The sequence below is a fragment of the Neopsephotus bourkii genome, unplaced genomic scaffold (genome assembly GCF_033783945.1).
Source record: "Neopsephotus bourkii isolate Nb327-2 ecotype Australia unplaced genomic scaffold, CSIRO-AGI_Nbou_v1 NB_705, whole genome shotgun sequence".
Lineage (NCBI taxonomy): Eukaryota > Metazoa > Chordata > Aves > Psittaciformes > Psittacidae > Neopsephotus > Neopsephotus bourkii.
Genome location: NW_026901204.1, coordinates 42,748 through 67,634, shown reverse-complemented (window position 1 = coordinate 67,634; position 24,887 = coordinate 42,748). Strand labels below are relative to the sequence as shown.

The 24,887-nt window shown below is 56.6% G+C and overlaps 1 protein-coding gene across 4 annotated transcripts; it reads right to left on the bottom strand.

The window, feature by feature from the left end:
- Nucleotides 1–562: 562 nt before the first annotated feature.
- PUF60 (poly(U) binding splicing factor 60) lies at nucleotides 563–24,391 on the bottom strand. Of its 4 annotated transcripts, XM_061353855.1 has the most exons (11): nucleotides 24,259–24,391; nucleotides 19,940–20,035; nucleotides 17,743–17,832; nucleotides 16,746–16,796; nucleotides 12,907–13,068; nucleotides 12,424–12,516; nucleotides 10,749–10,962; nucleotides 7,014–7,204; nucleotides 2,951–3,086; nucleotides 2,290–2,525; nucleotides 563–991 (listed from the first exon to the last, which is right to left on the bottom strand). In XM_061353855.1, the coding sequence occupies exons 1-11, from the start codon at nucleotides 24,283–24,285 to the stop codon at nucleotides 692–694; spliced, it is 1,596 nt and encodes a 531-aa protein (XP_061209839.1). In that variant the 5' UTR covers nucleotides 24,286–24,391; the 3' UTR covers nucleotides 563–691. The 4 variants fall into 4 exon arrangements, with proteins under 4 accessions (XP_061209839.1, XP_061209841.1, XP_061209842.1 ...); XM_061353857.1 differs by lacking the exon at nucleotides 16,746–16,796; XM_061353858.1 differs by lacking the exons at nucleotides 16,746–16,796; nucleotides 17,743–17,832.
- Nucleotides 24,392–24,887: the final 496 nt, after the last annotated feature.

The window sequence follows — 24,887 nt, the reverse complement described above, 5'->3', positions numbered from 1 at the left end:
TCATGCTGGAGTATTTTAATTAGTGTTGTACAACACCTGATCTTGGAGTCACAGAATCCCAGACTGGTCTGTGTTGGAAGGGACCTTAAAGCTCATCCAGTTCCAGACCTTGCCACAGGCAGGGACCCCTTCCACTAGAGCAGGGTGCTCCAAGCCCCTGTGTCCAACCTGGCCTTGAGCACTGCCAGGGATGGGGCAGCCACAGTTTCTCTGGGCACCCTGTGCCAGCGCCTCAGCACCCTCACAGGGAAGAGCTTCTGCCTAAGAGCTCAGCTCAGCCTCCCCTCGGGCAGGTTAAAGCCATTCCCCCTTGTCCAGACTGCTGCTGAAATACCTCATGAAGAGATTCCCTCCTCCACTCGAACATTTATGGCCCATTTCTGAAGAGCCTGCTATTCCAGCCCCTTAATAGCTGCAGTGGGATCATGACCTGAGTGGTTCTGAATGACCACAGCACAAAGGCAGGAGCAGAAGCAGCAGCCCTCTTCAGGCTCTGCCGGTTGTGGGGGTGCACCAGGCCTGTGCTGAGGAGCCTCACCCCATGAACACGCTCGATGCACAGTGGCTTTCTCTGTGTGTTTATCCAAACTACATCCCAGGGATCAGGGCCCACCCCAGAGCCCTCTTCACATGAGGCTAAACCACCCCTGGGGCGAGAGCAGGGGCTGGGGGAAAAGTCCTTCAGTAGAGTTCATGCTGAGAGGTCGCTGTTATCGAACCTCTCTTGGTCGTACACCTCTGCCACCACCTTCCTCCCTGCAAACCAGCGCCCGTTCAGCGCCTGGATGGCTTTGTGAGTCTCTGAGGCCATGGAGAACTCCACAAAGATCTTGACAATGATCTCGGCGTCCTCCTCCTCCCCTTGTTTCTCCTGGTAGATGATGACCCGATTCACAGCTCCGAACTTGCCACATTCTTCGGTCACTTCTCCTTCCAGGTCATCATCGATGTCTTTTGGATCCACCATGTTGCGAAGCACCATCACAGTGGACTGCAGAGAAAGGGACAAGTGAGTTAATACACCAGAGACACTAAGATCAGATCTGCGAAGCCCCATCAGACCCTGTGCCTGAGCATCACCAGATGTTCCAGTGTTAGGGCATTACAAGCATATTCCAGAGAATCAGCAATGTCCCAGGGATAAATCAGTGTATTTTCTTCCCAGGCATCCAAAGCACAAGCAAACCTCCCCCATGGTGTGGCTGGCCTCGGGCAGGGAAGCCCTGGGCCATTCCTGGGCTTCTCCTAGACCCATCCCTGAAGCTCAGCTCACCTGGAGATCACCATAATTTTCCTTGTGGTGCTCCTATCCCGTTCTATTTGCTTTGTCTTCTTCAGCACTACAAGTGTGTGTTTTACACTTCTCCTCCTCTCTAAACCAAGTACCAGGATCAACCAGGTCTGTCATACCTCTGACAACTGAGGGCTCACTAGGTACATCCCATTAGAGGGGATAACTACACAAGTCAGTCAGAGTATGTGCAACAGACCTCTCATGTATCATGGAATGGTTTGTGTTGGAAGGGAGCTTAAAGCTCCTCCAGCTCCACCCCTGCCACAGGCAGGGACCCCTTCCACTGGAGCAGCTTGCTCCAAGCCCGTGTCCAACCTGGCCTTGAGCACTGCCAGGGATGGGGCAGCCACAGCTTCTCTGGGCACCCTGTGCCAGCGCCTCAGCACCCTCACAGGGAAGAACTTCTAAGACCCCACCTCAATCTCCCCTCTGGCAGGTTCAAGCCATTCCCCCTTGGCCTGTCCCTACAGGCCTTTGTCCAAAGCCCCTCTCCAGGTTTCCTGTACCCTCTTTAGGCACTGGAGCTGCTCTCAGGTCTTCCCTTAAGGAGCCTTCCCCAGGCTGAACCAGCCCAGCTCTCTCAGCCTGGCTCCAGAGCAAAGCTGCTTCATTCCTCGCAGCATCTCCATGACCTCCTCTGGACTCACTCCAGCAGCTCCATGTCCCTCTTGTGCTGCTGGACCAGGACTGCAGGACTGTGTCTCCCTAGGGCACAGCAGAGGGGAAGAATCCCCCCCCTGACCTGGTGGCCACCACAGACAACTCCCAGCCCAGCCTCTTCTCATCATCTGACTACTCTGAACCCTCAGAGAAGCTCTGAGAAGATCCTACAGTCAGTGTAAGATCCATCACAAGCAGCGCACAAGCTGGCTGCCTTCACAGCCCTGCATCAGCTCTGTGAGGTACCTACAGCATGTGCTGCAGGAGGCCACAGACTACACCTCGTTAGGGCTGTCCTAAAGCCAGGAATGCTGCCAGGAACCTGCTGCACCCACCTCCTGTTTCCGGAGCAGCTTCTGCATCACCATGTGGCGGGCGCTGCTGCCCGAGATGCTCATGTGCTCCTGCTCACTCAGCATCTCCGGCCGCTCTGACTCCTGGAACACCTCCTCCTCCTCCTTCTCCTTTTTGACCTCCATGAGACCCAGTGCCGGGGGACTCGCCAGGATAGGATTCACAACTCCCACTTGTGGAATGGTGACGGGAATGGGAGGCCGGGCAGGGGTGACACCTGCAAGAGCACAGACTCTGTAGCATAAAGAGAAGAGCTGATGCTCTGCAAGCCCTGGGTACACACCAGGCAGTGTAAGAGCATCACAAAACGGAGATGGCTTTATTTGCTTTGCACCAACACCACCAGGGAGACAAAAGCAGGACACAGGCACCCTACACTGGCCCAGAAGGGAGGCAGGGTACAAGGCTCTGCATGGAGTGACAATGATCCCTATTTTCCCTCAGTGCCAGGCACCCCTGCTGGAAGCCCATGTCCTGTCCCATGTATTACACACCAAAATAAATTCCCCATACACTATACAACTGGAAAACTAAATACTCTTCCCAAGGCCAGGCAGGAAGGAGGGATCCAGCATCAGGTTCAACCTGGCTGTGCTACAGCTCCAGGGAACACGCTTTGGAGCAGGTACCTGAGTGACCAACCTGTAATGACTCCAGGTGCTTGTGCTGCCATCACAGCCTGCGGCAAAGCCCCCAGGGGCTGGGCCAGGGTCAGGGCTGGAGACACTAGCCCCGGCGTGGCCAAAGTGCCCAGAACCGCTGCTCCTGCCACTGCTTCCTGCAAGACAGAGAGACCCAACACATCACCCCGTGGTCTTGTTCCCGCAAGACAGAGAGACCCAACACAATCACCCCGTGGTCTTGTTCCCGCAAGACAGAGAGACCCAACACATCACCCCGTGGTCTTGTTCCCGCAAGACAGAGAGACCCAACACACCACCCCGTGGTCTTGTTCCCGCAAGACAGAGAGACCCAACACCACCCCGTGGTCTTGTTCCCGCAAGACAGAGAGACCCAACACAATCACCCCGTGGTCTTGTTCCCGCAAGACAGAGAGACCCAACACATCATCCCGTGGTCTTGTTCCCGCAAGACAGAGAGACCCAACACATCATCCCGTGGTCTTGTTCCCGCAAGACAGAGAGACCCAACACAATCACCCCGTGGTCTTGTTCCCGCAAGACAGAGAGACCCAACACAATCACCCCGTGGTCTTGTTCCCGCAAGACAGAGAGACCCAACACATCACCCCGTGGTCTTGTTCCCGCAAGACAGAGAGACCCAACACACCACCCCGTGGTCTTGTTCCCGCAAGACAGAGAGACCCAACACCACCCCGTGGTCTTGTTCCCGCAAGACAGAGAGACCCAACACAATCACCCCGTGGTCTTGTTCCCGCAAGACAGAGAGACCCAACACCACCCCGTGGTCTTGTTCCCGCTGCCCAAGAGGTCACCCCTGGGTGTGTTCAGCTGTGGCTCAGCTCGTTCCACACCTAAACCAGCAGCTGTGTGACCAAGAGCTGGCAGCTCCCACTGCTACTGTGAGAGGCCAGTTTGCCACCCAGAGTCGTGAAGACACCGAGCCCTGGAAGGAAAACGTTCTGCAATTCAAATGCCATCAACCTTCTCAAGCTGCTGCTTACTGATGGCACCAGGAGACTCAATACATGGCTTGAAAGGTGCAGACATTCCAGAGCAACAGGAATATCTATTTGATTCCACCTTCTGCACAAATAAAGCTCCTTACTGATGCCAAGGAATGTGATCCATTTAAAAAGATGGATGGAAGCTGCCATCCCACCCCTCTGGTGACAGCACCAGGGCTCTTGGGGAACAGCTTCAGTACTTCCTAAGGCATGTGTCCAAAGGTCAGTCATCTGAGGGAACACTGTGATCAAAGGCACTCTGCAAGCACAAGGCAAGCGAGAGCATAGCTCTGCTGCCTGCAACTGCACCTTCCAAAGGAGCCTCACCAGAAACCCTGCCTCTGGCCCTCATCCTGCAGGTGCAGGCAGCAACCCAGCACCAGAACTGGCCTTAGTGACCCACCACCTACAGCAGAGATCAGTGCCCGTGAGACAATCATGTACATTTCACTGGTGAGACCTCACTGTCCTTCACCACTGTCCACAACTGGAAACTTCCTTCCGCTTCCAGCCTTAAAACCACTTCTGGTGCCTCTTCCCCAGTCCCCTCACCAGCTTCCCTCCACACACAGCACCTGAGCAGAAACCTGGTGCACCTTCAGCACTTCCCTACAAGTCAAACTCTCCTGGGTTCTTCCTGCACATCAGGTTTTCCAATCCTTCCAATAATTCTATTTTATACCTTCTATAACCCAAATACACATCCTGACTGAATGATGGCGTCAAAAGCTCAAGATGAACATGGAGTGAAATGATAAACCACTTCCACAGAGCTACTGAGAATACTGGGTGGAAAACACAGGCCAGGATCACAGTTTGCTTTCATTGCTCTCCATGCTCTTTCATTCACTCTTCAGCTGCCCACATCCTTCTCTCCCAAGTCTTCATGGGCTCCTGTAAGATCCCCCACCGGGGAGCAAAAACTTCCACAGTTTTGTCCCTTCAGTGCAGCACCTTTACTACACAGTAACTGCTGTGTGGATCTTACTCCATCCTGCTGTGACACTCCACAACCAGAACATCCATGTCTGTGCTGCAGGTCCTCCCAGTGCCTACAACAGCAACTGCTATTGTGACCAGAGCGCATGGATCTGTGGGAACCTCCCCCAGCACCTCCTGCCCACCTCTCATCTCCAGGTTGCCTGCAGCAGCTTTGGACCTGCCTCATCCTCCTACTGGAGGGGAAACACCCCTGAGTACTGGGTGCTGCAGCAAGACCATCCCAGTGCCCATGACCCTCTTTATACTTAAAGAAACTCTTACCAATAGCTGTATTTCTTTACTTCTTCTGCAAGACTCCTCCACCATCACTGCCAAGACCTGAGCTATCTCTGCTGCTCAATAACTCCCTCCAGTTCTCCTGTAACCCTGGACACACTCCACCTTCCCTGGCTGGCACAGAATTCCAGGCTGGAGTTGCAGTTCTGACCCCTGACCCAAAGTTCTACCTCTGTCTTCAGCTTCTCTCCCATGCCCACGATTCCCTCAGCTCCTCTGAGGTTGCTGGTTGCTTTGGATTTAAACCTCACAGACCAGCACTGTGTGTGCTCTCATTCCCTACCACAACTGTGCAGGAGCACAGATCCTGCCTTCTGGAACTATCCTTACTCCTTCCCTACTCACCCGCATCTCATGTGGCAAACCAGGCAGGTTACCCACATCTGCACTATGGCATCAGGACTGCTAAGTGTGTCTGAGGTCTTCCAAAGCCTGTTTTCTATGTACAGAATTCCGAAGTTCCCTCCCAGTAACAAATCCTGCAGCATTTTGGGAAAGAAACAGGGACATTTATCCTGGCAGTGACAGATCTCCACTGCCTCACTCCAGAGAGGTGTCAGCAGTTTTGATCTGGATGCCAACAATCCTTCCAGTGGTGCCTCAACTCCCTTCCTCAGCTGACTGCAGAGATTCCAGACCTGGGGACACAGGAACCACTGGAAAGCTCCACACTGGTGGCAGCTCCTCCCACCTCTGCCTTTACCTCGTCATTCAGAGCCATGTTCATTCAGAAGGAGCTGCTCACAAGCACAAAGGCAACAGCTGCAGCAGCACACACAGGCTGCTTACTTCAATCATTCTGCCTAGGAACCCAAGAACCCAGCAGTGGTGGAGCTTGTCTCTGCCATGGGCTCTGGTGGTACAGGGGAGATTCTGCTGATGAAGGTAAGGATGATGGACACAGATCTGGGGTTTGCCCTGAAAGACCATCCTCCTCCAAGCACCTCCTGTCACAGCCAGGAGCTTCTGGTACCACAAGCGAACTGAGAACCCCACAACTCCTACTTCAACATCCAGTTCTGCTCCATCACTACCTGGAATCATGAAGGGGTTTGGGTTGGAAGGGACCTTAAAGCTCACCTAGCTCCAACACCTTGTTTCTGAAGAGCCTAAAGCCATCAGTCACCTTCCACTTTACTCCATGGGCAGTCTTTTCAACAGCTCCTGGGACTGTTACTCCCTCACTGCCTGCCCCCTTTCATGCACCCTCCTGTGTTCTTTTAGCCTCTACCACAGCCAGCTCCCCAGCCACAGGTCTGCCTCTCCAGACAAGGAACCCCTTCCCATCTTCAGTTCCCTTTGACAAAGTCCTGGCCAGCTGTGCCAGACTCCATTCTGCAGTGCTGGAACAGCAGATCCTCCCATGCCTCATGGCTAAGTGCCTACATGGGAAGTGTTGGGAACAGGGTAGGACCCAGGACAAGGGCTGCTCCTGCAGCTTGCCAGCTGTGCCAGACTCCATTCCGCAGTGCTGGAACAGCAGATCCCCACATGCCTCATGGCTAAGTGCCTACATGGGAAGTGTTGGGAACAGGGTAGGACCCAGGACAAGGGCTGCTCCTGCAGCTTGCCAGCTGTGCCAGACTCCATTCTGCAGTGCTGGAACAGCAGATCCCCACATGCCTCATGGCTAAGTGCCTACATGGGAAGTGCTGGGAACAGGGTAGGACCCAGGACAAGGGCTGCTCCTGCAGCTTGCCCGGAGCACTGGAGCACCCGCTTGTCTCCACCAGTGTCACCCTCTGTTCCTGTGCTGTGGCAGCCGCGGCGGGGCCTCACCTGCGCTGTGATCTTGGCTGTGGCAGCAGCAGCGGCCACGGCGGCGGCCGGGGGGAGCCCTCCTGGTGTGGCGGGGGTCAGCAGAGGCATCGGGGGCGTCACGGCCTTGCCCACGCGCAGGTACTGCCCGCCCAGGTCAAAGAGGTTCATAGAGGACACGGCATCCTGAGAGGACTGAGCCTTCTCGTACTCTGCAGGGACACGGGGACTCCACGTGAGGCTGCAGCACCCAACTGGTGGCTGTCACCTCACAGCTCACCCCAACCTGCACTGGAACACCCCATCCTGCACAGAGACATCCCAACCCCGCACAGAGACACCTCAACCCCGCACAGAAACACCCCATCCTGCACAGAGACACCTCAACCCCACACAGAGACACCTCAACCCCACACAGAAACACCCCATCCTGCACAGAGACACCCCAACCCCACACAGAGACACCTCAACCCCGCACAGAGACACCTCAACCCCACACAGAGACACCTCAACCCCACACAGAAACACCCCATCCTGCACAGAGACATCCCAACCCCGCACAGAGACACCTCAACCCCGCACAGAAACACCCCATCCTGCACAGAGACACCCCAACCCCACACAGAGACACCCCAACCCCACACAGAGACACCTCAACCCCACACAGAGACACCCAACCCACAGAAACACCCCATCCTGCACAGAGACATCCCAACCCCGCACAGAGACACCTCAACCCCGCACAGAAACACCCCATCCTGCACAGAGACACCTCAACCCCACACAGAGACACCTCAACCCCGCACAGAAACACCCCATCCTGCACAGAGACACCCCAACCCCGCACAGAGACACCTCAACCCCGCACAGAAACACCCCATCCTGCACAGAGACATCCCAACCCCGCACAGAGACACCTCAACCCCGCACAGAAACACCCCATCCTGCACAGAGACATCCCAACCCCGCACAGAGACACCTCAACCCCGCACAGAAACACCCCATCCTACACAGAGACATCCCAACCCCACACAGAGACACCTCAACCCCGCACAGAGACACCTCAACCCCACACAGAGACACCTCAACCCCACACAGAAACACCCCATCCTGCACAGAGACACCCCAACCCCACACACAGACACCCCAACCCCACACAGAGACACCTCAACCCCACACAGAGACACCCCAACCCCACACAGAAACACCCCATCCTACACAGAGACATCCCAACCCCGCACAGAGACACCTCAACCCCGCACAGAAACACCCCATCCTGCACAGAGACACCTCAACCCCACACAGAGACACCTCAACCCGCACAGAAACACCCCATCCTGCACAGAGACATCCCAACCCCGCACAGAGACACCTCAACCCCGCACAGAAACACCCCATCCTGCACAGAGACACCTCAACCCCACACAGAGACACCTCAACCCCGCACAGAAACACCCCATCCTGCACAGAGACACCCCAACCCCACACAGAGACACCCCATCCTGCAGAGACATCCCAACCCCACACAGAGACACCCCAACCCCACACAGAGACACCTCAACCCCACACAGAGACACCTCAACCCCACACAGAGACACCTCAACCCCGCACAGAAACACCCCATCCTGCACAGAGACACCTCAACCCCACACAGAGACACCTCAACCCCGCACAGAAACACCCCATCCTGCACAGAGACACCTCAACCCCACACAGAGACACCTCCCACAGAACACCCCATCCTGCACAGAGACACCCCAACCCCACACAGAGACACCTCAACCCCGCACAGAGACACCTCAACCCTGCACAGAGACACCTCAACCCCACACAGAGACACCTCAACCCTGCACAGAGACACCCCATCCTGCACAGAGACACCCCATCCTGCACAGAGACACCCCATCCTGCACAGAGACATCCCAACCCAGCACAGAGACACCTCAACCCCACACAGAGACACCCCATCCTGCACAGAGACACCTCAACCCCACACAGAGACACCTCAACCCTGCACAGAGACACCCCATCCTGCACAGAGACATCCCAACCCTGCACAGAGACACCTCAACCCCGCACAGAGACACCTCATCCTGCACAGAGACACCTCAACCCCACACAGAGACACCTCAACCCCGCACAGAGACACCCCATCCTGCACAGAGACACCCCATCCTGCACAGAGACACCTCAACCCCGCACAGAGACACCCCATCCTGCACAGAGACACCTCAACCCCACACAGAGACACCCCATCCTGCACAGAGACACCCCAACCCAGCACAGAGACACCTCAACCCCACAGAGAGACACCCCTGACACCAACCCCACACAGAGACACCTCAACCCCACACAGAGACACCCCATCCTGCACAGAGACACCCCATCCTGCACAGAGACACCTCAACCCCACACAGAGACACCTCAACCCCACACAGAGACACCCCATCCTGCACAGAGACACCTCAACCCCACACAGAGACACCTCAACCCCGCACAGAGACACCCCATCCTGCACAGAGACACCTCAACCCCACACAGAGACACCTCAACCCCACACAGAGACACCCCAACCCCACACAGAGACACCTCAACCCCACACAGAGACACCCCAACCCCGCACAGAGACACCCCATCCTGCACAGAGACACCTCAACCCCACACAGAGACACCTCAACCCCGCACAGAGACACCCCATCCGCACACAGAGACACCTCAACCCCACACAGAGACACCCCATCCTGCACAGAGACACCTCAACCCCGCACAGAGACACCTCAACCCCGCACAGAGACACCCCATCCTACACAGAGACATCCCAACCCCACACAGAGACACCTCAGCCCTGCAGATACCCCAACCTGCAGACAGCCCATCTATACAGAGACACCTCAACCTGCAGAGAGACACCAGAAACTGCACTGGGACACCCCAACCAGCAGCTACTGCCTCACAGCTCACCCCAACCTGCACTGGGACACCCCAACCTGTACTGCTGAGAACAAAAGTCTCAGCTGTAATTGTATCTCTGTTCAGGCACACTCTGTCCAAACTGACTTGGAGCCCATTGCCTAACGCCACCCTGCCACTAGTTACAGAGGAAAAAGAGGGACGAGGCAGGGAACACACAGGGAGAGGCAGGGGACACACAGGGAGAGGCAGGGGACACACAGGGAGAGGCAGGGGACACACAGGGAGAGGCAGGGGACACAGAGGGAGAGGCAGGGGACACACAGGGAGAGGCAGGGGACACACAGGGAGAGGCAGGGGACACACAGGGAGAGGCAGGGAACACACAGGGAGAGGCAGGGGACACACAGGGAGAGGCAGGGGACACACAGGGAGAGGCAGGGGACACACAGGGAGAGGCAGGGGACACACAGGGAGAGGCAGGGGACACACAGGGAGAGGCAGGGGACACACAGGGAGAGGCAGGGGACACACAGGGAGAGGCAGGGGACACACAGGGAGAGGCAGGGGACACACAGGGAGAGGCAGGGGACACACAGGGAGAGGCAGGGGACACACAGGGAGAGGCAGGGGGCACACAGGGAGAGGCAGGGGACACACAGGGAGAGGCAGGGGACACACAGGGAGAGGCAGGGGACACACAGGGAGAGGCAGGGGACACACAGGGAGAGGCAGGGGACACACAGGGAGAGGCAGGGGACACACAGGGAGAGGCAGGGGACACACAGGGAGAGGCAGGGGACACACAGGGAGAGGCAGGGCACTGGCCTCCCCCAAGCCCGGTACCAATGAATCCGTAGCCTTTGTGCTTCCCGGTGGTGGGGTCTCGCGCCAATGTGCAGGATTTGATCTTCCCGAAGGCCTCGAACACGCTCTTGATGTCATCATCAGACAGGTCCTGGTGTACCGACGCCACGTAGATGCGGTTGAAGGCTCGAGCCTCCTCCGCCAGCTGGTCTATGATGGGCTGAGCCTGCCCGATGTTACTGGGCCTCCCAACCTGCAGGGAGCCACAGAATCATGAAGCCATGGAATCATGGAGCCACAGAATCATGAAACCATAGAGTCTGGGTCAGAAAAGACCTTTAAGATCAAGTCCAACCACTCCCAAGGCCACCACTGACCCACGGCACCGAGGCCTCGTCTCCACGCTGTGTGAACACTTGCAGGGACGGTGCCTGCAGCCCTGCCCTGGGCAGCCTGTTCCAATGCCTGAGCACCCTCTGGGGCAGGAATTGCTCCTCAGCTCCATCTAACCCTGCCCTGGTGCAGCTTGAGGCCGGTTCCTCTTGTCCCATCCCTTGTTCCTTGGGAGCAGAGCCCAGCCCCTCCTGGCTCCATCCTCACCCAGCCAAGAGCTCATGGGCCATCCTGCAGAGCAGTGTCCTGAACACTCATCCAAACCCAAGCCCACTCATAAGGCCATGATCAACAAAGCTGACTCAGCTCTGGGCTACATCCTGCACCACAGGAGATTCCACAGCACTGAGAGCCTGGACCCTGCTTCCTCCTCCACCCTTTTGTGTTCCCTGCTATGCCAAAGTGAAGAGAAGCTGCATGAAGACCTGAGAGCAGCTTCCAGTGTCTGAATCGGGCCTACAGGGATGCTGGAGAGGGACTCTTCATCAGTGACTGTAGTTACAAGACAAGGGGTGATGGGTTTAAACTGAAACAAGGGAAGTTCAGATTAGATGTAAGAAAGTCCTTCCCATGTGGGTGCTGAGGCACTGGCACAGGGTGCCCAGAGGAGCTGTGGCTGACCCATCCCTGGCAGTGTTCAAGGCCAGGTTGGACACAGGGGCTTGGAGCAAGCTGCTCCAGTGGAAGGGGTCCCTGCCCGTAGCAGGGGTTGGAACTGGACGAACTTTAGGGTTCCTTCTAACCCAAACTATTCCATGGATCTCTGATTCTAAACCCCCTCAGCCAGCAAACACTGGAGAGTGTGTCAGGGATGAATGCAGCATATGAAACACTACACAGAAAGTGCCAATTTCCCCCAATTTCAACCCCCAAAGTTTCCCCTTTGCAAGATCCCCTCTTGCTGCCTAAGAACACACAGCTACAATCCCTCATTGCTCCTGCTGAATGCTCCCCATTTCCCTGCTGCTTCTCCCTCACACCATCCACAGGCATAACACAAGTTTGATGCTGCTCATCCACCATCCACAGGTGCAAGACAAGGCAGCACTAAAATATGCAGAACCACCTTTGGTTTGAGCTCAAGCGGCTTCCATTCTGTGAGATGGAAAAGCCTGAGCCAGCTGAGCAGAACGGCTGCTGGGCTTTAGTAGTGTGCAGGGGCACAGACCCAGAGCCACCACGTACCCAACAGGTGGAATATCAAGGTTTAGCATGGAACAGGCCTCAGGTTATCTTCCACGTGTGGGGAGCATTCCAAGGCAGGAACCCGTTACTCACAGGAGAGAGAACCAAGAGCTTTCAGAGCACTCCTGCTGCTCACCTTAATGTTTCTTCCCCCCAGCATGACAGAATTCATCTGCTCCAAGGCCAGCTGAGCAGCTTCAGGAACCTCATATTCCACAAAAGCAAAACCCTAGGACAGAAGGAGACACTTGTTAAATCCCACCAGCTCTGCCTCGTGGCCAAGACTTCCCACGTTCCAGATCCCTGCTGTGGCCTGAGAAGGTGTTTCCTTAAAGAAGCTTTTCATTAAAGAAAACTGCACATAGAAGTAGAGAGGAGGCTACAGGCTTCCAGAGCCTCTCGTGCTCAGAGGCCCAAGAGCAACAGACCACTGAACCCAAGCTGAATGGTGCTCCATGCGCACCATCCCCAGGCATATCTGGCCCTGCCAAGCTCAGCAGAACAAGCAGCAACAAATCAGTGCTTAACCCTACAAGGATACAGACTCTGTCCTCTCCCAAATACATTCAGGAAGGCCTTGGAGAGAAGACAAAGCATCACTCGAGGGCTGTGATCCCACCTTGTGCTTCATGGTCACCGAGTCCCAAGACATATCAATGCTTTTTATGGGTCCAAAGGGGGCAAAGGCCTGGCGAATGGTGTCCTCTCCCAACTCGTAGTATATGGAGCCCACGTACACACGACACATGATGGCCAGAGCGCGCTGCCTCTGAGCTGCCATCTGTATTGGAAAGAAGAACTGGTTGGTTAGCTCAGGTGTGGCCCTGGACCTCAGCACCTCCTTCCCTTCCTCCTTCCCTCCCTGGAGCTATGGCCCAGCAGCAGGCAGCTCGTCCTCAGGCTGCAGCACAGTGCCAATGGGGAAGGCTTCTCCTGCTCGGAGCACACATGGCGGGAGTGGCCGAGGAACGGCCCCCTCCCGGGGCAGTGCGATGGGCTCTGCCACCTCCAAGCCTCAGCTCCAACCCCACCGGGAGGTCTGACCCTCCCCAGCCTCATCACAGCTCCAGCAACGCTTGCAGGGGGAGGAAATAACTTCTTTCTGGGACAATTCCCCCTCCAGGCAGCAAAGGACTCCATCCTAGCCACTATTCACCAGCCCTCCCCTTCCCTCCCCTCCCACGCGGGACAACAGAGATCCAACACTGGGCACCACCACAGATTTCCACCCCCCACCATTCACCCACCCAGGCAGCAAAGGAGCTGGATTTGGGAACCTCCTCCCCACCCCCTCAAGCACCTCACCCCCCTCCCCCGGCAGGATGAGCTCCAGGACTAGGCACCACATCCACTGCTTGAAGCAAAGAGAAACCAAAGGGTTAATGGGACCTCCCAGCTCAGTGTGTGGTGTCAGTACTGCTGCTGCTGCTGCCACTGGCCCAGAGTGGTACAGCCCCAGAGCCTCCGCCCTCAGGTGCAGAGAAAGGGTCTCTGGGCTATTTTCTCCTAAATAAGCCTGAAAACCTGTTTGCAAGACAAAACCCGCCATTCCTTCCAGCAGGAAATACACAAGCAGCAGCAAATCCCTCAATTCCTTGGGACCCCCAGGGTGGCTCTAGAGCTGCTACCTCTGGCAAGGGGCTAGGCCAGGCCCAGCAGTGTCCTGGCACCAAGCAGGAATCAGGCTGTGTGGAGGCAGCTCCCTAAGCCTGAACTGCAGTGGCTGGAGACAGGCAGAGGGCTCCTGCTCTGGCAGCACTGGTGGAGCTAGCGGCAAGCCAAGGGCTGCTGCAGGGGAGGCAAAGGCAGCATTAGGTTGGAGGCCCCTCACCACAGCACAGTACTGGGAGCTCTGCACACCACCTCCTCCGACCACCCTGCTCAGGAGGGATCCCTGTGGGATGCTGTCTGAGGAACGCCAGAACCAGTGTAAGCACCATGTGTCCAGGGCTGCTGCACCTCAACCAGCAGGACAGAGGGACAAGGGGTCACAGCCTGTGCCTGGAGAAGCCTTCTCCCTCACAGCACCCACAGTATGGGACTGCATCTGCCACAGGAGGACAGGCTGGAGAGGTTCAATTCCTGTTCTGGAATTCAGGATACTATAAAGAGCGTTCTCACCCCACGCTGCTGCTCCTCATGTGACATTAAGCTCAGGGGTGGTCCTGGACCTTAGGGTCCTCTCACCTGGTTTAACACTTCCCACTGTTAACAACAAGCTCTTGTTCAAGTTACTGTGCTGTGACAAGGAGCACTACAGCACGTGCAGGACAGCTGAGGTGGTGTCTCCCAGGTTCTCTTAAGATTCACAGCTTGGATGCAGGAAAGCCAGTGATCAGCAGCCCCTCAGTATGTGGTAGGGCCATAGAGGGGGTCAGAGCCATCACCAACCACCTCACCCAGGCTGTGAGAAACCACTAGTGTCTCACTAGGGAGTGCTTCTGGTCAAGCCCCTGCTCGTGCAGCCTTGCACAGGGACTCTTCACCCTCTGAAATACAGAGAAATGATCATGTTCTCCCCTTATCCATGCTACAGGAGGAAATGCAGTGGCATCTGTCCTCTCCTCTGCAGGAGGAAATCCACATCTTACCCTGCTGCAGAGGGGCAATAGGAGGGATGGCTTTAGGACCTTTACATCAGCAACGCTGGGATCTGGACCTGAAACAGACATGACTGGGGTGGACCATTGTGGCTATGGGTGGATCACTAACAGGAACTGGAAGCACCAAGTCATGGTGATGCAGTGGACCTGTGAACTAAGCACATGACAGTGTCAGACACTCATCTCTAGAAACCTCACTGGCTGCACCAAGTAGATTTTACTGGTAACTGGCCCTCTTCCTCCTTTAAAATGGAGTTTGAAGTACCTGCAGCCTCCACTTGCCCTCAGGGACGCGCGGGTTAGTGCTGGGGAACGGTTGGACTTGATCATCTTAAGGCTCTTTTCCAACCTGGTCGATTCTATGTTTCATAAAGGCAGCAGTTAATAGTTGTCATGTTGCTGTCAAGTGCTTATGAAGGTTTAAAGACAAGCCAAAGCATCATCTTGATCCTTTATACAAAATCACCACCACTGGCTTGCTCTAATCCAGCAGCACCAGGAAACAGTGCTCATCTTGCTGTGACAGGGAGATGCTGTTCTGCAATGCTCAGAGGGGTAAGGAGCCAGGAAGCTTCCATCCCAGGCACCACGACAGTCATGGAGGAACTGATCAGTCTTGTCAGCAAGCACTGGGCAAACAGGGCTCTGTGTTCTGCATTCCTGATGGGCTCTGAGATAAAGCACTTGCTGGGATTGGGGCATCTTAACAGCACTGAACAGCACCAGAGCTGAAGGCTTCAGCAGAGATTCCTGCCTCTGGGTCCTGTTCAGCAGCATCCCTACAGGAATGGCTGAGGAAAAGGAAGCACCAGATTCTGCCCTTGATGCTAACAGGAAATTTACCATTTCCAGCACAGGCTTTTCACTGCCCAGCTATTAAAAAGGAGCCAAAACCGTTTTATAAAGCACAAGTGCTGAGGTTCTGCTCTTGAGGAACATCCACATGAACTGAGAGGAGGTTCTTGGGTGCCCAATTCACAGGGAGATGTGTGCTCCCAACCCATTCCAGCTTTACTTTCCATAACACAACCTCCTTTGGCTCCCCTGCTGACACACCCTGCTGTTAAAGAGGGAAAGGTGGCGATTTTAGTTGCCTCTTTCATTTTGGGGTACAAGCCTCCAGTTGCCTTTGACACCAAGCAGAAATACTGTGTTCCAGCAGAAATGGTGACAACTGAACCTTTGCATGTGGAGTGGAGCTTAGAGGACACACAGTAGCCATTGTCCAACATGTCCAGGGAAAAGAAGGGGATGGGTAATCCCAGAGAATTAAGCTCTTTGCACTGAAGGGCCGTGTGGGTTCTCTGTACACCCTGAAGTGTGGTTCCTTCCCTCCTGCCTTTATTCCGAGCTGTATTCACCCAGTGTGGGGACTGCAGAGTGCAGAGCAGCCCTGCTGAGACCTGCTGTGCCCCAGAGCTCCCAGCACCGCGGCTGCAGGGCTCCAGTGCTCTCAGTGTGGTTCTCAGGAGATCACCCATGTGTGAGTTACCTTGGCAGCCAGTTTGGGGTCAGCACCTCAGAACTGCAGCGTCTCTAGAAACGCAGCTCCCACACTTTCACAGGCTGGGTTCGGAACTGGCCGAAATCTAACGCTCGCTTTGCCACCTGACTCCAGGACCCCGACTGCCAGTGGCCCATGTCCCAGTGCCAGTGTCACAGCAGACTGCACCCGGCCTAGGGTCTTCCTCTGGGGAGTTTACACTTTGCCTTTGCTTGCTGTGCTCGTCCACAACGCGTATGTGGAGGGTTGTGCTGGGTTCAGTTAAGAGCATTGCGTTACCACTACGTCCTTCCCCACTCTAGGCCCTGACTAAGACAAAGTGCCCAAGAAGAAGTGAATATGTCTATTGACCGATTGTAAAGGTGAGAGAGGATCTCCAAAGCCCATTGTCACTGCTGCCATCTGAAAGACAGTAAAGACAGAGTTCAGTCTGTTGGAGCTGAGCATACTATGGCTGTTTGTCACATCTCAAGCAGAGCGGCGGCACGGGGAACCTGCGGAGAGGCCTCTCCTTCCTTGCCCCTCACTGCCTGGGCCCAAGGACTGTCCAGCGCTGGGACCCCGCAGAGTCCAGTCCCACCAGGCCAGGGTGAGTTGTGCTGCTGCCACTGCCTCAGGAAGCAGGGTCTTCTCCCAGGGGGGACTCAAGGCAATAGTAACCTCTGCAACCACTGTCGTTGATTCACCCCCAGCATTTAAAAAGGAGCCCTAGGGTCAGACACTCAGAAACACGCACAGCCCTGAGAGGCCACACTGCCTATGGGTGGGCAGTGCTCCTCCACTGAACCCATCCAGCAGACCTCAGCCACTGCTCCGGGCTTCCTCACGTGGAGTGAGAGGCACCCACGACACCTCTGAAAGGAGGGAGATGTACACACCAGCACACTGGCATTCATTCCAGCAGTAGCAGGAACAGCCAAGGAACGTTTCCCACATTGTGAGGGGAAGGGAAATGGGGGCTCAGAGAGGGGAGAGAGTGACCCTCCCCTCAAGCAGAATTGATGGTAAGAGGATTCTGTTCCCAATAACCCCAGACAACACCTTAAACACCAGTTCAAAGTGAAACCCACAGCAAGTTATTTGGCTTCTGGCATTTCAAGAAGCATTTGGGCAGCCAACAGGAGAGAAACACTTAAAAACTCACTCTTCAAATGAGCTTTGGGGCAATTTGGGCAGGCGGGCAAAGGGCTGGGGTGTTTTTAGTGAGCTGGATTCAGAGCATTGCTATTTCACTGTGGAAACAGTCAAGTGCCCCCGGCCTCAGGGCTGTGCTCTGCTTCTGAGTGCACAAAACTCCACCCTGAGGGGGAGAAACAACACAGAAGGAGCATCTCGGAGGGTCTCTCACCTGAAGGTTGGTGAGCTGTTGCTGCTGGTGGGCGATGGTTTGCTTCACCAGCACACTCTTGATGCTCTGCTCCATCGCATACTTCTTTGCCTGGGAAGAAACAGACTCTGTAGTCACAGGACAACACCCTAGAGCAGGGAACAGCATTAACTCCACAACAGAGCTCCCCAGATCCACACACTGGCTGCAGGGAACATTCCAGCGCTCCAGCCCTATGCACCACGGCACCATACATAAGCCAGCAGCTCACCAACATCCTGCTCTGCACCTAGGAGTTCTCGAATACACCTTGGAATACAGCACAGGGATTGAGCAGATGGACTCGACCTGCAGCAGGCACCACATCAAGGAAGCAGCATGCACCAGACACGTGGCATCTCCCCTCTTCCTCCCTCTGCCCCTTAGATCCCACCACAGCACCTTACCTGCTGGGACGAGGGCAGGACAGAGCCTCCTTCAAGTCCTCTCCACTCAGAGAACATCTGGACAAAGAGTTTCTACAGAAGGGAAGGGCCCTCAAACACCAGGTCCAGTCTCTGGCCTGGGCTCTCCCTACCCTGGCCTGCCTGAGGCTGGGGCACTCACTCTGCTCACACAAGGCTCCTGCTCTTTCTCTGTCTCCTGCCTCAGACACAGGCTCACTGCTCTGATCCTTTCAGTGCCCTACACGTCTGACAGGGCCCGAGCTGCACCCCAAGGGTGCTGACATGGGGGCTCTCTGTCAAGAAGCCCCTGAAACCCTATTCCCAGGGGAGGTCCCAGCACTCAGCCACCCCTCGGGCACCTGCTTTCCATGGCTGCAGGGGTTTGGGAGGCTCTAAACGGTGGAGGTGAGACGTGGGCTTCGGAAACCTGGAAACGGACAACGGCATTGACAGCTGTGAGCCAGGAGAGGCCGCTCCGCGCCGGGAGCCACACACACCCCCAGCTCCTGCGGGGAGAGCACTGCTGCCGCGCAGCGCAGCACAGCCAGGGCTGGTTCTGCCCCGCCTCTCTCAGGGAGTTGGGAATCACACCCTCAGTGGGAGCGCCGCACAGATTTCCCACCCGCCGTGCGACACAGGGCCAAGCACCCCAGATCAAGAGCTGCGCTTAAATGTCGTCTGCATGAGACCAGCCTGGCTTGCACGGGTGGAAAACACTTGCAATGGGGCTCCTCACGACGCCAGTGTGCGCAGCAGGCCAGGGAGGGGATTGTCCCCTTCACTGTGCTCTGGGCAGACACACGCACACACACACGCCCCCCCGCAGTCCTGATCCAGCTGCTGGGCAACAGCACAGGTAGGATGTGGGGCAGAGGAGGCCACTGAAGGAAAATACAGCAAGGGCTGCAGCAGCTCTGCTCTGGAGCCAGCCTGAGAGAGCTGGGCTGGGGCAGCCTGAAGAGAAGGCTCCTGAAGGGGAGACCTCAGAGCAGCTCCAGTGCCTAAAGGGGCTGCAGGAAACCGGGAGAGGGGCTTGGGACAAGGGCCTGTAGGGACACGCCAAGGGGAATGGCTTGAACCTGCCCGAGGGGAGACTGAGCTGAGCTCTTAGGCAGAAGCTCTTCCCTGTGAGGGTGCTGAGGCGCTGGCACAGGGTGCCCAGAGAAGCTGTGGCTGCCCCATCCCTGGCAGTGCTCAAGGCCAGGTTGGACACAGGGGCTTGGAGCACCCTGCCCTAGGGGAAGGGGTCCCTGCCCGTGGGAGGGGGCTGGAACTGGATGAGCTTTAATGTCTCTTCCCACTCAAACCATTCCTTTGTTCTATGAATACGGGAAAGAGCATAAGGGAAAACAGACATTTTGTGATGTGTTCTTTTGTGGATGGACTCAAAGAGCAGCTGGAACACAGCAGAAACTTGTTCCCTGTGGAGCACACACTGCTCCTCACAGGAACCTTGTGGCTGTTGCATGTTGTTTCAGCATTATAATGTCAACTGAAGATATCATTTACTTAGGATTTTAATTAAAAACACTCTCCCCAGCCCAACAGCAAATTCCACGTCATGCTCCCCAAAAGCATCACCAAGCTCTAAGCCAAACCAAGTCATTCTTGGACAACTGGAAGCGTGAATCCACACACGGCATGGCCAGACCCCAGGCCTGTTCTTGGGAGGTGGGATCCCTTTTGTAGCATCAGGAGCAGCTGCTCATAAAACCCCCTAGACCAAACCAAAACCCCCAACCAAGAACCAAGCCCACATGATGGTTACTCACCTTCTGCAGAGCTTCCTGCTGCTCTGGTGTGAGGGGCGGAAGTCCCAGCTTCGATGCTGTGCTCTGGCCATTCTCCATCTTGATGGACTCTGTGCCCTGAGGAAACAGGAAACACTCATAGAAAACCTGCTCCCGCAAGGGTGACCATTCCTTCCTTCCCAGGCCCCAGAGCCCTTCATGTCACACTGGCACAAATGGCTAAATGTCCTCCCAAATCCATGAAAAGCTGTTGATATTCCCCCACTCCCTATGGGAGAGCTATCCCATCAACTGAGGTCTGGCCTGTAGAACCTATGGTTAGTTATTCCTGGCACATCAAGTATTGGCAGGTTGTTCCAAGGTATCAGCTTGCCTTTGGATTAAGTAATTCAGCACAGGAACATGGAAAGGTTTGGATTGAAAAGGACCTTACAACTAAAACCAGCTCCCCCTGCCTGCCACGGGCAGGGACACCTTCCACTAGCCCAGGCTGCTCCAAGCCCCATCTCACCTGGCTCTGGAACCACCCAAGGCCAGGATTAACACAGCAAAGCAGCTCCCATCTCTCTGGGAGCAGCCACCAGCTTGTACCCTCAGGGGAGTCTCTGCATCCCAGAAGTGCTAGCACAATTCCCAGCTCAATTAGGGCTCACCATTAAACCCCTGCTCAGAGAGGCCTCAGCCTCAGCTCTCCAGTGACCAGTAACACTAACACCCACGTGTGTGTGCATGAGCACCCAGCAGCAGGTGCAGGGCAGAGGCAGGACCAGAGCCACGCAGCAGCTCTTGCAGCCTGGGACAGAGCTGCCCTTGGAAAAGGTCTGATACAAAGCAACAGGAATTTCAGGGAAGGACCCACGGGTGTCCCACTGACTGGAACTCCTGCACAACAGAAGCTTACGGCACTGCTGGTGCTGGCCACAACTGGGATGTTCCCGGTGGCACAAATGTCTCTGGAGCACCACTGAGTCCTCCACAACATCCATAATCTTGGAGGTACCTTAGCATCTGAATGCGATACCAACATGGAGAGCAGGAAACAGCTCATAGGGCCACACCTGAAGCCTCAGAAAGCCCCAGTGTTCAGAAGCAGAAGATCCTGTCCACAGCTGCTCAGAAGTTGCAGAGAATCACAGAACCAACCAGGGTGGAAAAGAGCTTCAGGATCATCCAGTCCAAGCATTCACCAGCACTGCCAAGGCCACCACTAATCCATAGCACTGAGGGCCTCGTCTAAATAGTGTTGTGAACACTTGCAGAGATGGTGACTCCAGCCCTGCCCTAGGTAGCCTCTTCCAATGCCTGAGCACCCTTTGAGGAAGGAATTGCTCTTCATCTCCACCTAAACCTCCCCTGGTGCAGCTTGAGGCTGGTTCCTCTTGTCCCATCCCTTGTTCCTTGGGAGCAGAGCCCAGCCCCTCCTGGCTCCATCCTCCTGTCAGGCAGCAGTAGGGAGCCATCAGGTCCCCCCTGAGCCTTCTCTCCTCCAGACTGAACCCCCCAGGTCCCTCAGCCCTTCCCCATCACCCCTGTGCTCCAGGCCCTGCTCCAGCTCCATTCCCTTCTCTGGCCCCGCTCCAGCCCCTCAATGTCTCTCTTGCAATGAGGGGCCCAGACCTGAACACAGGATCCAAGGTGCGGCCTCACCAATGCCCAGTACAGCGGCACAACCAGTGCCCAGGTCACACCACTAGTGTTTTGGGTAACAAACCACAGCAGCACAGACCTGTTACTGTTATCAGCAGCACTCAACACCAGGTCACATCAGAGCTGTGAAACTACTTCAGTAGCAAGTCTAATCCCATCTCAATTGCAAGCTATCAGCAAGATGCTTTTCCCAGCAGCAGGAGCACTGGAGAAAGAACAGGCTCAACAGAGAAGTGATAAATCCCACCCTGATTCCAGTGCAGCTGCATGGCTCTCACATCTCAGTAGATGTGCTGCTGGGCTCAGCATATGATGGGTTCTTGACAGTTTATGGGGACACCTGAAAAGCATCAAAGCTCTGGGGACTTTGAGTAATAACTCCCAAGACCCAACTCCATGTCCTTAGACCACTGCCCCTGAGAAACCCCTCTGCTTTCTGCTTCAATTCCTTCCCTATTTGTGTGTCTCCACAACAGGAGCAGAGCCTGCGCTGCAAACCTCCTTTCAGGAGGTCAGCTGGAAGCAAAGCCTGAGCCTCCTAAACCCAGAGCTGAGTTCCTGCTACTCAGGGTTACCTTGTCCCTAACTCTGAAGCTTTTCAGGCAGCATTCCCCACTCCCATGCTCCCAGGACAAAGTGAAGGCTGCAGCTGCCCTAGTGAGACGACACTGGACTCTCTTCAGGCTGATGCCATGGTCACAGCCGGAACAGCCAATGTCCTTTCCAGCAGGGAAAATAGGTTTAAACAGACAGGAGCATCTTGAGAAGGAATCCGGGGAGCTTGTGGGGACACGGAGCTGGGTCTCATTGCAAGGACCACACCAAAGCCATGGGGCAGCTGCTGAAGCTCAGTGAGGTAAAACACACCCTGACAGTGCTATGGGATGGACAGGATCAGCTCAGCAACAGCAGATGGGAGCTCAACCCACGCAGAGGACACCCAGCTCATGACAGATCCTACTGGAGAAGGTGTTTTAACCCCGTGTGACACTGGCAGGACTGACGACTTCCCTAAGAGGTATAACAAAACTCAAGTGTAGGATGGACCTTCCAGAGCAAATGCTACACAAGCCCATAGGGGCTAAAAGCATGGAGCACTGAGTCAAGCCGGAATGCTGCTTCTTGGAAGGGTCTCTTACACTCTGCCATTGAAACACTGAGATATCACCCAGACTGGGAACACCAAACTAAAGGCAGCGTTTCCTGCACCTCAAGGCTCAGGTTCCAACACGATCCAACACTAATCCTTTGAGGTTTCTTCACTCCTGGTACCTGCCACCTGGTGGGACACTGGCATAGGGTGCCCACAGAAGCTGTGGCTGCCCCATCCCTGGCAGTGCTCAAGGCCAGGTTGGAGCACCCTGCTCCAGTGGAAGGGGTCCCTGCCTGTGGCAGGGGCTGGAACTGGAACAGCTTTAAAGTCCCTCCCACCCAAATCCCTTCATGATTCTATGATTAATTCCATCAGAGGCTTCTTCCTTCCCTGCAGCCCTGACACCCGGGAGGTTTCACATTTCCCTTCACACACTTCCATAGGTAAAAACAGTAAATCACGGACTCCAGGGAAGGCTGAGCAGCGCAAGGATTCATTTCTGCTACTGAAGGCTAGCCACAAACAGCCTTCAACAGGAGTGTCCCGCTGCTCCCACACGTCAGCATTCAGTAAGGAATGCGCACTCCTGAAAACACAACTCCAAAAAACCCGATCCTGTTGGGATCCTTCCCGGAGCACAGGAGGAGGCAGGGGAGACGCAAAATGAGCCACGGGCACCGGAAAGGTTTTACCAGGAAGGGACACGAGCGGCTTCTCCCGAAAACACCCGGGACCGGGTCCCGGGGCCGAGCGAGATTCGGGAACAGTGAATTGGGGAAACCCGCAACCCAGCCCAGTGGAAGCAGCGGGAGCGTTTCTCGGAGTGGGAAGAGCCATTCCCTCTCAGCAGCGCTGCACAGAGCAGCCCAGCGCCCCACACAGCCGGTCCCGCACCGGGGATGGCCCGGGAGCCCCGCACAGCCGGTCCCGCACCGGGGATGGCCCGGGAGCCCCGCACAGCCGGTCCCGCACCGGGGATGGCCCGGGAGCCCCGCACAGCCGGCCCCGCACCGGGCACAGTCCCGGGAGCTCCACACAGCCGGCCTCGCACCGGGCAGTCCCAGAAGCCCCGCACAGCCGGCCTCGCACCGGGCACAGTCCCAGAAGCCCCGCACAGCCGGCCCCGCACCGGGCACAGTCCCAGGAGCCCCGCACAGCCGGCCTCGCACCGGGGATGGCCCGGGAGCCCCGCACAGCCGGCCTCGCACCGGGCACAGTCCCAGAAGCCCCGCACAGCCGGCCTCGCACCGGGCACAGTCCCAGAAGCCCCGCACAGCCGGCCCCGCACCGGGCACAGTCCCAGGAGCCCCGCACAGCCGGCCTCGCACCGGGCACAGTCCCAGGAGCCCCGCACAGCCGGCCCGCACCGGGAGAGCCCCGGCTGGCCTAGGAAGGCCCAGCCCAGCAGGGGAAGGGGCCGCTTCCCGGCGGGGGAAGCCCCGCTGAGGGGGGCGGGACTTCAGGGGGTAGGCCGCGGCACCCACAAGGGCCCAGCGGAGCGGAGTCTGCGCCGGGGCCGCACACACAGGCAGCCTTAGGGCCGAGGCTCGCCGCTCTCCCCACCCCACCTCCGGCTCAGCCCGGCCCCGCCGCCGCTCACCAGAGACATGGTGGTCGTCGCCGCCATCTTATCCACCCCGCCAGCGCTCGGCGCGAGACTCTCGCGAGAGCCCCGTGACGCGCGCGCGGAACGGAAAATCTCGTAGGAGGGGACACGGGGACGTCTCGCGAGAGAGACGAGGGTCACGTGGGCAGGGGTGGAGCGGGGCTGAGTGACGGGGTGTGGGCAGGGCGGTGCTGCCGGAGGCAGGGGGAGCCGCAAACTGCTCCGAGCCCCTGTGTCCAACCTGGCCTTGAGCACTGCCAGGGATGGGGCAGCCACAGCTTCCCTGGGCACCCTGTGCCAGCGCCTCAGCACCCCAGCACCCTCCCAGGGAAGAACAGTTCCTGCCCCAGAGGGTGCCCAGGGCAGGGCTGCAGTCACCGTCCCTGCTGGTGTTCAGATGCCGGCTACACGGGGCCCTCAGTGCCATGAGGGCAGTGCTGGGGCACGGTTGAACTGACCGGGTGATCCTGCAGCTCTTTTCCAGGCTGGGTGGTTCTGTGTTTCCCAGCACAAGGGCTGCTGGAACAGCCTGGCAGGGGTGGTCTGTCACAGGGTGCTATCGCTCCTCTGAAACAAGCCCCCCAGGGACACCCCATCTTAAGGTGTCAGTCCTGCTTCAAAGG